Genomic DNA, 18,177 nt, shown 5'->3' on the forward strand with positions numbered 1-18,177 from the left:
TCACACCAGCCCCCAACCCCACTCGGCATAATCAGTTGAGGCTGGGCTATACCAACAACTGGGATTTCACCTTATATTGTAATTTACATCCACAAAGGGAGGAACTCAGTGCCCCTCCCCGCTCTCTCTCTCTCTCACACACACACACACAGTGCAGGAACCCAGTGTCTGTCTCCATCTCTCTCTCTCTCTCTCACACACACACACACAGTGCAGGAACCCAGTGTCTCTCTCTCTCACACACACACACACACACAATGCAGGAACCCAGTGTCTGTCTCTCTCTCTCACACACACACAGACACAGTGCAGGAACCCAGTGTCTGTCTCTCTCTCACACACAGACACAGTGCAGGAACCCAGTGTCTGTCTCTCTCTCTCTCACACACACACACACAGTGCAGGAACCCAGTGTCTGTCTCCCTCTCTCTCTCTCACACACACACACAGTGCAGGAACCCAGTGTCTCTCTCTCACCCACACACACACACAGTGCAGGAACCCAGTGTCTCTCTCTCACCCACACACACACACACACAGTGCAGGAACCCAGTGTCTCTCTCTCACCCACACACACACACACACACACACACACACACACACAGTGCAGGAACCCAGTGTCTGTCTCCCTCTCTCTCTCTCACACACACACACAGTGCAGGAACCCAGTGTCTCTCTCTCACCCACACACACACACACACACAGTGCAGGAACCCAGTGTCTGTCTCCCTCTCTCTCTCTCACACACACACAGTGCAGGAACCCAGTGCCCCTCTCTCTCTCACAGTGCAGGATTCCAGTAACCTAGCCTTTATCTCTGTCTCTCAGTGCAGGAATCCATTCCCACCCCTCCCACACACAGTACAGCAATCTAGTGCCCCCCCCCCTTCTCTGGGTGCATGAATCCAATGCTGCAGTTTCTCTCACACAGTGCAGGAATCCAGTGCCCCCATTCTCTCACACACACAGTGCAGGAATCCAGTGCCCCCCATTCTCTCACACACACAGTGCAGGAATCCAGTGCCCCCCATTCTCTCACACACACAGTGCAGGAATCCAGTGCCCCCCATTCTCTCACACACACAGTGCAGGAAGCCAGTGCCCCCATTCTCTCACACACACAGTACAGGAATCCAGTGACCTAATCTCTCTCTCTCTCTCTGTCAGCACAGGAATCCTTTCCCACCCCTTCCACACAGTGCAGGAATCTAGTGCCCCCTCTGACATATACACACACACACAAACAATGAAAACACAGCTTTACCTCAAAGGCCTGGAAGACGAGGCCTACGTGATACTCCTCAGAAACAGTGATCCTCCAGGTACATTCCTTGGATGGCCGATAGTCATCGGGATAATTCGGAGACTGAATTTGACCTGTATCCTTATGAATATCCCCCCCACAGATCGCTGCGGAGTAAAGGGAAGAGTTGGGAGACGTGCTGTGTACATTGTGGGGAAGGAATATCCATTACAGATTCTATTAATTTACATTAATACCAACACTGTAAAACCCCAAAGGTGCTTCACTGGAGTCATCAAATAAAATGACACACCAAGTCTCAGAAGCTCATATACGGGTGGGAGACCAGAAGCTCTTTTTACGTTAAAACATCGGAGTTAGAAGGAGGAGGCCACTCAGCCCCTCGAGCCCATTCTGCTAGTCATCAAGATCATGTCTGATCTGATTACTCCCCATTCCAGATTTCCTCAAATAATCTCTACAATCAGAAGGCATTTCTTGAAGCAGTTTAGGAAAGGGCTTTCAGAGCTTGAGGCCTAGGCAAGCCTATAACAAGATCATGAGAGGTGTAAGGAAAGAGTAAGAATATTCCTGGTGGATATGAATGCAGCATCTGGTGCTGGCTTTGGCTGTGGGAGGTGTTCACTTGCTGGATTGTATCAGTGTTCTGACCCAAGGGGGCTCTCTAAATGCCCGGGCCCAGCTGATCTGTAGGAGGAACAGGGACCAGGGAGTCCTAGTAGATTAGGGAAGTGCTGTGAAGGGGCTCCTAGGCCTGCTCTCTCCAGACCTGAGCCTGGCCCAATACGTGGGGGCCAGACTCTGCCACTGCGCTGGCACAATCTGTGGAAGCACCATTCCATCCCTCTTCACACTCTTTACATTCAACGGACTCCAGGTGAGCAGCTGATTCTGTGGAGGATCGAGTGCAATGGAGTACAAGCCTCAAGGAGGGTCTCCCCTTTAAGGAAGCATGCAGCATTGACTTGAGGGAGCGTGAAGTCAAAGGGGGCATTCCCTTACATGTGTATGAGGATGAGAAAGGTACTGTCTTGAGGGAGTATGATAGCAAGGAATTCCTGAGGGATCGCTGAGGGAGAGGGAGATTTTCTGAAGAAGATAGCCCTGGGATGTGGAGAACACTTCCTTCAGACAACGGGTGGGGCTAAGAAAGAGAGAGAGTTGTACTTCGTGATGGGCGGAACCGAGTTGCCTGTCCTGCAGGATTCTTGAAGAAGGGCTTATGCCCGAAACATCGATTCTCCTGCTCCTCGGATGCTGCCTGGCCTGCTGTGTTTTTCCAGCATCTGCAGTCCTCACTTTGTCCTGCAGGTGGTCACACTGAGCACTAAGCTACCAGACACCAATCTGGAATGCTCACCCTTTCCCCCCCCCACTCCCCTCCCTTAGATGCTGCCAAGTTTCTCTGGCATTTTCTGTTTTCATTTCACATCTCCAGATAGAGTCACAGAGTCCTACAGCAAGGAGGCAGGCCCTTCAGTCCAAACTGGTCCATGCTGACCAAAATCTCCATCCACGCTAACCCCATTTCCCTGCACTTGACCCATATCCTTCCTGATGAAGGGCTTTTGCCCGAAATGTTGATTTTCCTGCTCCTCAGATGCTGTCTGAACTGCTGTGCTTTCCCAGCACCACTCTAATCCTGAATGTGGTTTCCAGCATCTGCAGTCATTGTTTTTACCATAACCTTCTAACCATTTCCTATTCGTGTATTTGTCCAGATGCCTTTTAAATATTGTTAATGTACTGCCTCAACCACTTCCACTGGCAGCTCATTCCACATGTGTACCACTTCCTGTGTTAAAATCTTGCCCCTCAGTACCCTTTTATCTTTTCTGCCCTAACCTTAAACTGATGCCCCTAGTCTTCGATTCCCCAACCCTGGGGAATATTTTGCTTTTTTGGCAGTAATGACGCCTTGTTTAAGAGATAGACTAAAACAGGTGAGATTCTTGGAGGTTAGAAAGATTCCCCATTAAAGTTCTGAGTATTGATACTTTTACTAATCACAGCCACTGAAGCTTTGAGATCTCAAAAGTCTGGACCATTTAATTTGTTTTGGTATTTTGGATTCTGGTCTGAGCTGGGAAGGCCGTCTGTTTTAAAATCAAGGATTATAGCATGAATTGCTGCACTTTCAGAAGGCAAGTTCCTACCATCATTGTAAGCAGTGTTTACACTGCTGATTTGTTCAAGCTGGAGACGGGAGCAAGTCTGTTTGCAGACAGGCCCACACCAGGGAGTGTGTACAGAGTGAGATGTGGCCAGCAACTGGTAGCTGATTGGTTTGTGGACTTGTGACTTGGTGTGGTTGCCAAAGGTCATCGGCCTGACAACAGTTCTCTAATTGGCTGTGCAGGAGCTGAACAGCTTGTGGGTGAGAGCGATATAGGCAGAAACATTTGGATTGCTACAAGTGGCAGATGGTGGGTCTTTCTCTTCAGGATAAGGGATAGCAGATTTGAGACACAGGTGAGAAGGAATCGTCTTCAGGTCTCGAATGGTTCATGTTTTTGAGGTCTTATTTCACAGCAAGGCTGAGAAGCGTAGGGAGGGACCACTTCTATCGCCAATTGTTAAGTAGCAACAGTGATGAATCTGAACCCATTTCATTTCAAAGGGTGCATGCCTCTCCCCCTCCCTTCCTCCCCCACCCCACCCCCCACCCCGGGCATCCTGCACCAGGGTTTCAGTGGCCAGATCCTCAACGGTGCACCCACCTCACTCACCGTCTCTAACCACCTCTGTGTAAAGGGCAGTGCCTAAGCAGACGGGCAGGAACACTTCGAGCTCTGCCAGCCTCACCTGCTGCTTTATCATCTGTCTTCCTTTTCCCAGGTGCTGCCGCCTTTTATTTTTGGAAGGTATTCTTTGGATGGATGAGTGTGTTCCTGATAAGGACAACATTTCATAGAATCCCCGAGTGTGGAAGCAGGCCATTCAGCCCATCGAGGCCACAATGACGCTCCGAAAAGCGTCCCACCCAGACCCATCCTCCTACCCTAACCCTGCTTCTCGGCCTTACTATGAAATAAGACCTCAAAAAAAATTAACCATTGCAGAACTGAAGATAATTTTCTCTCACCCGTGTCTTAAATCTGCTATCCCTTATCCTGAAGAGAAAGACACACCATCTGCCACTTGTAGCAATCCAAATGCTCCTGCCTATATCGCTCTCACCCACAAGCTGTTCAGCTCCTGCACAGCCAATTAGAGAACTGTTGGCTAATCCACCCAGCCTGCACATCTTTGTGGGAGGAAACAGGGGCACCTGGTGGAAACCCACACAGACAGTCGCCCGAGGGAGGAACTGCACTTGGGTTCCTAGTGCTGTGAGGCAGTAGTGCTAACCACTGGGCCACCTGGTCCACTTATTACCCATTTTATTGACCCTGTGAAGGGGGCAGTGATGGCTATTCTTGGAGTGGTTCAATGCAGCAAGCTGACTCACTCTAAGTTCAGAGCTGAAAAATGTGTTGCTGGAAAAGCGCAGCAGGGTCAGGCAGCATCCAAGGAGCAGGAGAATCGACGTTTCGGGCATGAGCCCTTCTTCAGGAAAGAAAGGGCTTATGCCCGAAACGTCGATTCTCCTGCTCCTCGGATGCTGCCTGACCCTGCTGCGCTTTTCCAGCAACACATTTTCAGCTCTGATCTCCAGCATCTGCAGTCCTCACTTTCTCACTCTAAGTTCAGAAGAGTTGGAAGGTACGAGACTGGAGTTACGTATAAATTATATTGGACAAAAATCAGCATAGAACCACAGAACTGTTACAGCACAGAAAGAGGCCATTCAGCCCATCGTGTCTGTGCCGACTGAATAAACTAGCTGCATGTTCGAATCCCACCTGGTCTTTGACCGACTCCATCCTCACATCCTGGGGATGTGGTGGTGGTGGCTGGGGGGGGGGGGGAGGGGGGGGGGGAGGGGGGGGGAGGGGGGGGGGGAGGGGCTCTCACTGGACTTTGAGCTTGGTGCTGAGCTGCTGTTGAGGAGCTCTCCATGGAGGAGCTGAGCATTTTGGGACGGGTCAGGGGCTCATCTGATGCCCACTAACCTGACCCCAAAGGACAGTTAGACCTGTTGCGGCCCCCACCCCTGCCCCCCAAGGGATGTATTTGCCATCCCAGGAATCCACGAGGAGCATGCCAGCAGCCAAGGGTTCAGAAAGGATTTACCAGAACGGTGCCGGGGATGGAGGGTTTGAGGTTTAAGGAGAGACTGGATAAACTGGGACATTTTTCACTGAAGCGTAGGAGGTCGCGGGGTACACAGGATTATAAATTCATAGGGGTATTGATAAGGTGAATGGCAGGTGTCTTTTCCCCAGGGTGGGGGATTTCAAGTCAAGGCGAAATATTTTTAAGGTGAGAGAAGCAAGATTTTAAAAATCTGTGAGGGGCAACTTCATGGGATGGTTTGAGTCTGTGAAAGGCGTTATGGAAATGCAAGTCTGTCCATCTCTACTCACACACTGCACCCCCTATTCTCACTACTGTGGAAACGCATAGCTCCCATCCAACACCTGCACAACCTGAGCACCTCGGGGACACACACACAGTCTCCGGTCAGTGTTAGAGAAGCCTGTCACAGACACACACAGTCTCCGGTCAGTGTTAGAGAAGCCTGTCACAGACACACACAGTCTCTGGTCAGTGTTAGAGAAGCCTGTCACAGACACACACAGTCTCTGGTCAGTATTAGAGAAGCCTGTCACAGACACACATAGTCTCCGGTCAGTGTTAGAGAAGCCTGTCACAGACACACACAGTCTCCGGTCAATATTACAGAAGCCTGTCACAGACACACACACAATCTCTGGTCAGTGCTAGAGAAGCCTGTCACAGACACGCACAGTCTCTGGTCAGTGTTAGAGACGACTGTCACAGACACACACAGTCTCCGGTCAGTGTTAGAGAAGCCTGTCACAGACACACACAGCCTCTGGTCAGTGTTAGAGAAGCCTGTCACAGACAGTCTCCGGTCAGTGTTAGAGAAGCCTGTCACAGACACACACAGTCTCTGGTCAGTGTTAGAGAAGCCTGTCACAGAAACACACACTTTCTGGTCAGTGTTAGATAAGTCTGTCAAAGACACACACAGTCTCCGGTCAGTGTTCGAGAAGCCTGTCACAGACACACACAGTCTCCGGTCAGTGTTCGAGAAGCCTGTCACAGACACACACAGTCTCCGGTCAGTGTTAGTGAAGTCTGTCAAAGACACACACAGTCTCCGGTCAGTGTTCGAGAAGCCTGTCACAGACACACACAGTCTCTGGTCAGTGTGAGAGAAGCCTGTCACAGACACACACAGTCTTCGGTCAGTGTTAGAGAAGCCTGTCAAAGACAGACACAGTCTCTGGTCACTGTTAAAGACGCCTGTCATCAAACACACTCACAGTCTCCGGTCAGTGTTAGAGAAGTCTGTCACAGACAGACAGTCTCCGGTCAGTGTTAGAGAAGCCTGTCACAGACAGACAGTCTCCAGTCAGTGTTAGAGATGTCTGTCACAGACACACGCAAAGTCTCTGGTCAGTGTTAGAGAAGCCTGTCACAGACACAGACAGTCTCCGGTCACTGTTAGAGAAGTCTGTCACAGACAGACTTTCTCCAGTCAGTGTTAGAGAAGCCTGTCACAGACACACACAGTCTCCGGTCAGTGTTAAAAATGCCTGTCATAGACACACACATTTTATGGTCACTGTTAGAGAAGCCTGTCACAGACACACACTCACAGTCTCTGGTCAGTGTTAGAGAAACCTGTCACAGACACACACAGTGTCCGGTCAGTTTTAGAGAAGCCTGTCACAGACAGACACAGTCTCCGGTCAGTATTAGAGAAGCCTGTCGCAAATCACACAGTCTCTGGTCAGTGTTAGAGAAGCCTGTCACAGACACACACAGTCTCCGGTCAGTGTTAGAGAAGCCTGTCACAGACACACACAGTCTCCGGTCAGTGTTAGAGAAGCCTGTCACAGACACACACTCACAGTCTCTGGTCAGTGTTAGAGAAACCTGTCACAAACACACACAGTGTCCTGTCAGTTTTAGAGAAGCCTGTCGCAAATCTCACAGTCTCTGGTCAGTGGTAGAGAAGCCTGTCACAGACACACACAGTCTCCGGTCAGTGTTAGAGAAGCCTGTCACAGACACAAACAGTCTCTGGTCAGTATTAGAGAAGCCTGTCACAGACAGACAGTCTCCAGTCAGTGTTAGAGAAGCCTGACACAGACACACACAGTCTCTGGTCAGTGATAGAGAAGCCTGTCACAGACACACACAGTCTCCGGTCAGTGTTAGAGAAGCCTGTCACAGACACACACATTTTATGGTCAGTGTTCGAGAAGCCTGTCACAGACACACACAGTCTCCGGTCAGTGTTAGAGAAGCCTGTCACAGACACACACATTTTATGGTCAGTGTTCGAGAAGCCTGTCACAGACACACACAGTCTCCGGTCAGTGTTAGAGAAACCTGTCACAGACACACACAGTCTCCGGTCAGTGTTAGAGAAGCCTGTCACAGACACAGTCTCTGGTCAGTGTTAGAGAAGCCTGTCACAGACACACACAGTCTCTGGTCAGTGTTAGAGAAGCCTGTCACAGACACACACAGTCTCCGGTCAGTATTAGAGAAGCCTGTCACAGACAGACAGTCTCCGGTCAGTGTTAGAGAAGCCTGTCACAGACACACACAGTCTCTGGTCAGTGTTAGAGAAGCCTGTCACAGACAGATAGTCTCCGGTCAGTGTTAGAGAAGCCTGTCACAGACACACACAAAGTCTCTGGTTAGTGTTAGAGAAGCCTGTCTAAGATTCACACAGTCTCCGGTCAGTGTTCGAGAAGCCTGTCACAGACACACACAATCTCTGGTCAGTGTTAGAGAAGCCTGTCACAGACTCACACAGTCTATCGTCAGTGTTCGAGAAGCCTGTCACAGACACACACAGTCTCCGGTCAGTGTTCGAGAAGCCTGTCACAGACACACACAGTCTCCCGTCAACGTTAGAGAAGCCTGTCACAGACACACACAGTCTCCGGTCAGTGTGAGAGAAGCCTGTCACAGGCACAGTCTCCGGTCAGTGTTTGAGAAGCCTGTCACAGACACACACAGTCTCCGGTCAGTGTTCGAGAAGCCTGTCACAGACACACACAGTCTCTGGTTAGTATTAGAAAAGCCTGTCACAGACAGACAGTCTCCAGTCAGTGTTCGAGAAGCCTGTCACAGACACACACAGTCTCCGGTCAGTGTTTGAGAAGCCTGTCACAGACACACACAGTATCTGTTCAGTGTTAGAGAAGCCTGTCACAGACACACACAGTCTCCCGTCAGCGTTAGAGAAGCCTGTCACAGACACACACAGTCTCCGGTCAGTGTTCGAGAAGCCTGTCACAGACACACACAGTCTCCGGTCAGTGTTAGAGAAGCCTGTCACAGACACACACAGTCTCCGGTCAGTGTTAGAAAAGCCTGTTACAGACACACACAGTCTCTGGTCAGTGTTAGAGAAGCCTGTCAAAGACGCACACAGTCTCCATGCAGTTTTAGAGAACCCTGTCACAGACACACACAGTCTCTGGTCAGTGTAAGAGAAGCCTGTCACAGACACACACAGTCTTTGGTCAGTGTTAGAGAAGCCTGTCACAGACACACACAGTCTCCGGTCAGTATTAGAAAAGCCTGTCACAGACACACACAGTCTCCGGTCAGTGTTAGAGAAGCCTGTCACAGACACACACAGACTTTGGTCAGTGTAAGAGAAGCCTGTCACAGACACACACAGTCTCCGGTCAGTATTAGAAAAGCCTGTCACAGACAGACAGTCTCTGGTCAGTGTTCGAGAAGCCTATCACAGACACACACAGTCTCCGGTCAGTGTTCGAGAAGCCTGTCACAGACACACACAGTCTCTGGTCAGTATTAGAAAAGCCTGTCACAGACAGACAGTCTCCAGTCAGTGTTCGAGAAGCCTGTCACAGACACACACAGTCTCCGGTCAGTGTTTGAGAAGCCTGTCACAGACACACACAGTATCTGTTCAGTGTTAGAGAAGCCTGTCACAGACACACACAGTCTCCCGTCAGCGTTAGAGAAGCCTGTCACAGACACACACAGTCTCCGGTCAGTGTTCGAGAAGCCTGTCACAGACACACACAGTCTCCGGTCAGTGTTAGAGAAGCCTGTCACAGACACACACAGTCTCCGGTCAGTGTTAGAAAAGCCTGTTACAGACACACACAGTCTCTGGTCAGTGTTAGAGAAGCCTGTCACAGACGCACACAGTCTCCATGCAGTTTTAGAGAACCCTGTCACAGACACACACAGTCTCTGGTCAGTGTAAGAGAAGCCTGTCTAAGATTCACACAGTCTCCGGTCAGTGTTCGAGAAGCCTGTCACAGACACACACAATCTCTGGTCAGTGTTAGAGAAGCCTGTCACAGACTCACACAGTCTATGGTCAGTGTTCGAGAAGCCTGTCACAGACACACACAGTCTCCGGTCAGTGTTCGAGAAGCCTGTCACAGACACACACAGTCTCCCGTCAACGTTAGAGAAGCCTGTCACAGACACACACAGTCTCCGGTCAGTGTGAGAGAAGCCTGTCACAGGCACAGTCTCCGGTCAGTGTTTGAGAAGCCTGTCACAGACACACACAGTCTCCGGTCAGTGTTCGAGAAGCCTGTCACAGACACACACAGTCTCTGGTTAGTATTAGAAAAGCCTGTCACAGACAGACAGTCTCCAGTCAGTGTTCGAGAAGCCTGTCACAGACACACACAGTCTCCGGTCAGTGTTTGAGAAGCCTGTCACAGACACACACAGTATCTGTTCAGTGTTAGAGAAGCCTGTCACAGACACACACAGTCTCCCGTCAGCGTTAGAGAAGCCTGTCACAGACACACACAGTCTCCGGTCAGTGTTCGAGAAGCCTGTCACAGACACACACAGTCTCCGGTCAGTGTTAGAGAAGCCTGTCACAGACACACACAGTCTCCGGTCAGTGTTAGAAAAGCCTGTTACAGACACACACAGTCTCTGGTCAGTGTTAGAGAAGCCTGTCAAAGACGCACACAGTCTCCATGCAGTTTTAGAGAACCCTGTCACAGACACACACAGTCTCTGGTCAGTGTAAGAGAAGCCTGTCACAGACACACACAGTCTTTGGTCAGTGTTAGAGAAGCCTGTCACAGACACACACAGTCTCCGGTCAGTATTAGAAAAGCCTGTCACAGACACACACAGTCTCCGGTCAGTGTTAGAGAAGCCTGTCACAGACACACACAGACTTTGGTCAGTGTAAGAGAAGCCTGTCACAGACACACACAGTCTCCGGTCAGTATTAGAAAAGCCTGTCACAGACAGACAGTCTCTGGTCAGTGTTCGAGAAGCCTATCACAGACACACACAGTCTCCGGTCAGTGTTCGAGAAGCCTGTCACAGACACACACAGTCTCTGGTCAGTATTAGAAAAGCCTGTCACAGACAGACAGTCTCCAGTCAGTGTTCGAGAAGCCTGTCACAGACACACACAGTCTCCGGTCAGTGTTTGAGAAGCCTGTCACAGACACACACAGTATCTGTTCAGTGTTAGAGAAGCCTGTCACAGACACACACAGTCTCCCGTCAGCGTTAGAGAAGCCTGTCACAGACACACACAGTCTCCGGTCAGTGTTCGAGAAGCCTGTCACAGACACACACAGTCTCCGGTCAGTGTTAGAGAAGCCTGTCACAGACACACACAGTCTCCGGTCAGTGTTAGAAAAGCCTGTTACAGACACACACAGTCTCTGGTCAGTGTTAGAGAAGCCTGTCACAGACGCACACAGTCTCCATGCAGTTTTAGAGAACCCTGTCACAGACACACACAGTCTCTGGTCAGTGTAAGAGAAGCCTGTCACAGACACACACAGTCTTTGGTCAGTGTTAGAGAAGCCTGTCACAGACACACACAGTCTCCGGTCAGTATTAGAAAAGCCTGTCACAGACACACACAGTCTCCGGTCAGTGTTAGAGAAGCCTGTCACAGACACACACAGACTTTGGTCAGTGTAAGAGAAGCCTGTCACAGACACACACAGTCTCCGGTCAGTATTAGAAAAGCCTGTCACAGACAGACAGTCTCTGGTCAGTGTTCGAGAAGCCTGTCACAGACACACACAGTCTCCGGTCAGTGTTTGAGAAGCCTGTCACAGACACACACAGTATCTGTTCAGTGTTAGAGAAGCCTGTCACAGACACACACAGTCTCCGGTCAGTGTTAGAGAAGCCTGTCACAGACACACACAGTCTCCGGTCAGTGTTAGAGAAGCCTGTCACAGGCACAGTCTCCGGTCAGTGTTAGAAAAGCCTGTTACAGACACACACAGTCTCTGGTCAGTGTTAGAGAAACCTGTCACAGACACACACAGTCTCCGGTCAGTGTTAGAGAAGCCTGTCACAGACACAGTCTCTGGTCAGTGTTAGAGAAGCCTGTCACAGACACACACAGTCTCTGGTCAGTGTTAGAGAAGCCTGTCACAGACACACACAGTCTCCGGTCAGTATTAGAGAAGCCTGTCACAGACAGACAGTCTCCGGTCAGTGTTAGAGAAGCCTGTCACAGACACACACAGTCTCTGGTCAGTGTTAGAGAAGCCTGTCACAGACAGACAGTCTCCGGTCAGTGTTAGAGAAGCCTGTCACAGACACACACAAAGTCTCTGGTCAGTGTTAGAGAAGCCTGTCTAAGATTCACACAGTCTCCGGTCAGTGTTCGAGAAGCCTGTCACAGACACACACAGTCTCTGGTCACTGTTAAATGCGCCTGTCAAAAACATAGAGACAGTCTCCGGTCAGTGTTAGAAAAGCCTGTCACAGACACAAACAGTCTCTGGTCAGTATTAGAGAAGCCTGTCACAGACAGACAGTCTCCGGTCAGTGTTAGAGAAGCCTGTCACAGACACACACAGTCTCTGGTCAGTGTTAGAGAAGCCTGTCACAGACACACACAGTCTCCGGTCAGTGTTCGAGAAGCCTGTCACAGACACACACAGTCTCCGGTCAGTATTAGAGAAGCCTGTCACAGACAGACAGTCTCCGGTCAGTGTTGGAGAAGCCTGTCACAGACACACAGTCTCTGGTCAGTGTTAGAGAAGCCTGTCACAGACAGACAGTCTCCGGTCAGTGTTAGAGAAGCCTGTCACAGACACACACAAAGACTCTGGTCAATGTTAGAGAAGCCTGTCACAGACACAAACAGTCTCTGGTCAGTGTTAGAGAAGCCTGTCACAGACACACACAGTATCCGGTCAGTGTTAGAGAAGCCTGTCACAGACACACACAGTCTCCGGTCAGTGTTAGAGTAGCCTGTCACAGACACAGTCTCTGGTCAGTGTTAGAGAAACCTGTCACAGACACACACAGTCTCCGGTCAGTGTTAGAGAAGCCTGTCACAGACACAGTCTCTGGTCAGTGTTAGAGAAGCCTGTCACAGACACACACAGTCTCTGGTCAGTGTTAGAGAAGCCTGTCACAGACACACACAGTCTCCGGTCAGTATTAGAGAAGCCTGTCACAGACAGACACTCTCCGGTCAGTGTTAGGGAAGCCTGTCACAGACACACACAGTCTCCGGTCAGTGTTAGAGCAGCCTGTCACAGATACAGTCTCTGGTCAGTGTTAGAGAAACCTGTCACAGACACACACAGTATCCGGTCAGTGTTAGAGAAGCCTGTCACAGACACAGTCTCTGGTCAGTGTTAGAGAAGCCTGTCACAGACACACACAGTCTCTGGTCAGTGTTAGAGAAGCCTGTCACAGACACACACAGTCTCCGGTCAGTGTTAGAGAAGCCTGTCACAGACACACACAGTCTCTGGTCAGTGTTAGAGAAGCCTGTCACAGACACACACAGTCTCTGGTCAGTGTTAGATAAGTCTGTCAAAGACACACACAGTCTCCGGTCAGTGTTCGAGAAGCCTGTCACAGACACACACAGTCTCCGGTCAGTGTTCGAGAAGCCAGTCACAGACACACACAGTCTCCGGTCAGTGTTCGAGAAGCCTGTCACAGACACACACAGTCTCCGGTCAGTGTTAGAGTAGCCTGTCACAGACACAGTCTCTGGTCAGTGTTAGAGAAACCTGTCACAGACACACACAGTCTCCGGTCAGTGTTAGAGAAGCCTGTCACAGACACAGTCTCTGGTCAGTGTTAGAGAAGCCTGTCACAGACACACACAGTCTCTGGTCAGTGTTAGAGAAGCCTGTCACAGACACACACAGTCTCCGGTCAGTATTAGAGAAGCCTGTCACAGACAGAAAGTCTCCGGTCAGTGTTAGAGAAGCCTGTCACAGACACACACAGTCTCTGGTCAGTGTTAGAGAAGCCTGTCACAGACACACACAGTCTCCGGTCAGTGTTAGAGAAGCCTGTCACAGACACACACAGTCTCCGGTCAGTGTTAGAGAAGCCTGTCACAGACACACACTCACAGTCTCTGGTCAGTGTTAGAGAAACATGTCACAGACACACACAGTGTCCTGTCAGTTTTAGAGAAGCCTGTCGCAAATCACACAGTCTCTGGTCAGTGGTAGAGAAGCCTGTCACAGACACACACAGTCTCTGGTCACTGTTAAATGCGCCTGTCAAAAACACAGAGACAGTCTCCGGTCAGTGTTAGAGAAGCCTGTCACAGACACAAACAGTCTCTGGTCAGTATTAGAGAAGCCTGTCACAGACAGACAGTCTCCGGTCAGTGTTAGAGAAGCCTGTCACAGACACACACAGTCTCTGGTCAGTGTTAGAGAAGCCTGTCACAGACACACACAGTCTCCGGTCAGTGTTAGAGAAGCCTGTCACAGACACACACAGTCTCCGGTCAGTGTTAGAGAAGCCTGTCACAGATACACACAGTCTCCGGTCAGTGTTAGAGTAGCCTGTCACAGACACAGTCTCTGGTCAGTGTTAGAGAAACCTGTCACAGACACACACAGTCTCCGGTCAGTGTTAGAGAAGCCTGTCACAGACACAGTCTCTGGTCAGTGTTAGAGAAGCCTGTCACAAACACACACAGTCTCTGGTCAGTGTTAGAGAAGCCTGTCACAGACACACACAGTCTCCGGTCAGTATTAGAGAAGCCTGTCACAGACAGACAGTCTCCGGTCAGTGTTAGAGAAGCCTGTCACAGACACACACAGTCTCTGGTCAGTGTTAGAGAAGCCTGTCACAGACAGACAGTCTCCGGTCAGTGTTAGAGAAGCCTGTCACAGACACACACAAAGTCTCTGGTCAGTGTTAGAGAAGCCTGTCTAAGATTCACACAGTCTCCGGTCAGTGTTCGAGAAGCCTGTCACAGACACACACAGTCTCTGGTCAGTGTTAGAGAAGCCTGTCACAGACACACACAGTCTATGGTCAGTGTTCGAGAAGCCTGTCACAGACACACACAGTCTCCGGTCAGTGTTCGAGAAGCCTGTCACAGACACACACAGTCTATGGTCAGTGTTCGAGAAGCCTGTCACAGACACACACAGTCTCCGGTCAGTATTAGAGAAGCCTGTCACAGACAGACAGTCTCCGGTCAGTGTTAGGGAAGCCTGTCACAGACACACACAGTCTCCGGTCAGTGTTAGAGCAGCCTGTCACAGATACAGTCTCTGGTCAGTGTTAGAGAAACCTGTCACAGACACACACAGTGTCCGGTCAGTGTTAGAGAAGCCTGTCACAGACACAGTCTCTGGTCAGTGTTAGAGAAGCCTGTCACAGACACACACAGTCTCTGGTCAGTGTTAGAGAAGCCTGTCACAGACACACACAGTCTCCGGTCAGTGTTAGAGAAGCCTGTCACAGACACACACAGTCTCTGGTCAGTGTTAGATAAGTCTGTCAAAGACACACACAGTCTCCGGTCAGTGCTCGAGAAGCCTGTCACAGACACACACAGTCTCCGGTCAGTGTTCGAGAAGCCTGTCACAGACACACACAGTCTCCGGTCAGTGTTAGAGAAGCCTGTCACAGACACACACAGTCTCCGGTCAGTGTTAGAGTAGCCTGTCACAGACACAGTCTCTGGTCAGTGTTAGAGAAACCTGTCACAGACACACACAGTCTCCGGTCAGTGTTAGAGAAGCCTGTCACAGACACAGTCTCTGGTCAGTGTTAGAGAAGCCTGTCACAGACACACACAGTCTCTGGTCAGTGTTAGAGAAGCCTGTCACAGACACACACAGTCTCCGGTCAGTATTAGAGAAGCCTGTCACAGATAGACAGTCTCCGGTCAGTGTTAGAGAAGCCTGTCACAGACACACACAGTCTCTGGTCAGTGTTAGAGAAGCCTGTCACAGACACACACAGTCTCCGGTCAGTGTTAGAGAAGCCTGTCACAGACACACACAGTCTCCGGTCAGTGTTAGAGAAGCCTGTCACAGACACACACAGTCTCCGGTCAGTGTTAGAGAAGCCTGTCACAGACACACACAGTCTCCGGTCCGTGTTAGAGAAGCCTGTCACAGACACACACTCACAGTCTCTGGTCAGTGTTAGAGAAACCTGTCACAGACACACACAGTGTCCTGTCAGTTTTAGAGAAGCCTGTCGCAAATCACACAGTCTCTGGTCAGTGGTAGAGAAGCCTGTCACAGACACACACAGTCTCTGGTCACTGTTAAATGCGCCTGTCAAAAACATAGAGACAGTCTCCGGTCAGTGTTAGAGAAGCCTGTCACAGACACAAACAGTCTCTGGTCAGTATTAGAGAAGCCTGTCACAGACAGACAGTCTCCGGTCAGTGTTAGAGAAGCCTGTCACAGACACACACAGTCTCTGGTCAGTGTGAGAGAAGCCTGTCACAGACACACACAGTCTTCGGTCAGTGTGAGAGAAGCCTGTCACAGACACACACAATCTTCGGTCAGTGTTAGAGAAGTCTGTCACAGACAGACAGTCTCCGGTCAGTGTTAGAGAAGCCTGTCACAGACAGACAGTCTCCAGTCAGTGTTAGAGATGTCTGTCACAGACACACGCAAAATCTCTGGTCAGTGTTAGAGTAGCCTGTCACAGACACAGACAGTCTCCGGTCACTGTTAGAGAAGTCTGTCACAGACACACACAGTCTCCGGTCAGTGTTAAAGATGCCTGTCATAGACACACACATTTTATGGTCACTGTTAGAGAAGCCTGTCACAGACACACACAGTCTCTGGTCAGTGTTAGAGAAGCCTGTCACAGACACACACAGTCTACGGTCAGTGTTCGAGAAGCCTGTCACAGACACACACAAAGTCTCTGGTCAGTGTTAGAGAAGCCTGTCTAAGATTCACACAGTCTCCGGTCAGTGTCCGAGAAGCCTGTCACAGACACACACAGTCTCTGGTCAGTGTTAGAGAAGCCTGTCACAGACTCACACAGAGTCTCCGGTCAGTGATAGATAAGCCTGTCACATACACTCACAGTCTATGGTCAGTGTTCGAGAATCCTGTCACAGACACATACAGTCTCCGGTCATTGTTCGAGAAGCCTGTCACAGACACACACAGTCTCTGGTCAGTGTTAGAGAAGCCTGTCACAGACACACACAGTCTATGGTCAGTGTTCGAGAAGCCTGTCACAGACACACACAGTCTCCGGTCAGTGTTCGAGAAGCCTGTCACAGACACACACATTCTCTGGTCAGTATTAGAAAAGCCTGTCACAGACAGATAGTCTCCAGTCAGTGTTCGAGAAGCCTGTCACAGACACACACAGTCTCCGGTCAGTGTTTGAGAAGCCTGTCACAGACACACACAGTCTCCCGTCAACGTTAGAGAAGCCTGTCACAGACACACACAGTCTCCCGTCAACGTTAGAGAAGCCTGTCACAGACACACACAGTCTCCCGTCAACGTTAGAGAAGCCTGTCACAGACACACACAGTCTCCGGTCAGTGTTAGAGAAGCCTGTCACAGACACACACAGTCTATGGTCAGTGTTCGAGAAGCCTGTCACAGACACACACAGTCTCTGGTCAGTATTAGAAAAGCCTGTCACAGACAGACAGTCTCCAGTCAGTGTTCGAGAAGCCTGTCACAGACACACACAGTCTCCGGTCAGTGTTTGAGAAGCCTGTCACAGACACACACAGTATCTGTTAATTGTTAGAGAAGCCTGTCACAGACACACACAGTCTCCCGTCAGCGTTAGAGAAGCCTGTCACAGACACACACAGTCTCCGGTCAGTGTTCGAGAAGCCTGTCACAGACACACACAGTCTCCGGTCAGTGTTAGAGAAGCCTGTCACAGGCACAGTCTCCGGTCAGTGTTAGAAAAGCCTGTCACAGACACACACAGTCTCCGGTCAGTGTTAGAGAAGCCTGTCACAGGCACAGTCTCCGGTCAGTGTTCGAGAAGCCTGTCACAGACACACACAGTCTCCGGTCAGTGTTAGAGAAGCCTGTCACAGACACACACAGTATCTGTTCAGTGTTAGAGAAGCCTGTCACAGACACACACAGTCTCCGGTCAGTGTTAGAGAAGCCTGTCACAGGCACAGTCTCCGGTCAGTGTTAGAAAAGCCTGTTACAGACACACACAGTCTCTGGTCAGTGTTAGAGAAACCTGTCACAGACACACACAGTCTCCGGTCAGTGTTAGAGAAGCCTGTCACAGACACAGTCTCTGGTCAGTGTTAGAGAAGCCTGTCACAGACACACACAGTCTCTGGTCAGTGTTAGAGAAGCCTGTCACAGACACACACAGTCTCCGGTCAGTATTAGAGAAGCCTGTCACAGACAGACAGTCTCCGGTCAGTGTTAGAGAAGCCTGTCACAGACACACACAGTCTCTGGTCAGTGTTAGAGAAGCCTGTCACAGACAGACAGTCTCCGGTCAGTGTTAGAGAAGCCTGTCACAGACACACACAAAGTCTCTGGTCAGTGTTAGAGAAGCCTGTCTAAGATTCA

The 18,177-nt window shown here is 50.3% G+C and overlaps 1 protein-coding gene across 1 annotated transcript in view; it reads right to left on the reverse strand.

The window, feature by feature from the left end:
• Positions 1-18,177, reverse strand: part of LOC140484563 (tolloid-like protein 2) — a 174,573-nt gene that overhangs the window by 36,388 nt on the left and 120,008 nt on the right. The window contains exon 11 of the mRNA XM_072582942.1: positions 1,265-1,410. Within this exon, the coding sequence (XP_072439043.1) occupies positions 1,265-1,410 (146 nt within the window). The remainder of the gene's footprint in view (positions 1-1,264; positions 1,411-18,177) is intronic.

The sequence above is a fragment of the Chiloscyllium punctatum genome, chromosome 13 (genome assembly GCF_047496795.1).
Source record: "Chiloscyllium punctatum isolate Juve2018m chromosome 13, sChiPun1.3, whole genome shotgun sequence".
NCBI classification, from domain to species: domain Eukaryota; kingdom Metazoa; phylum Chordata; class Chondrichthyes; order Orectolobiformes; family Hemiscylliidae; genus Chiloscyllium; species Chiloscyllium punctatum.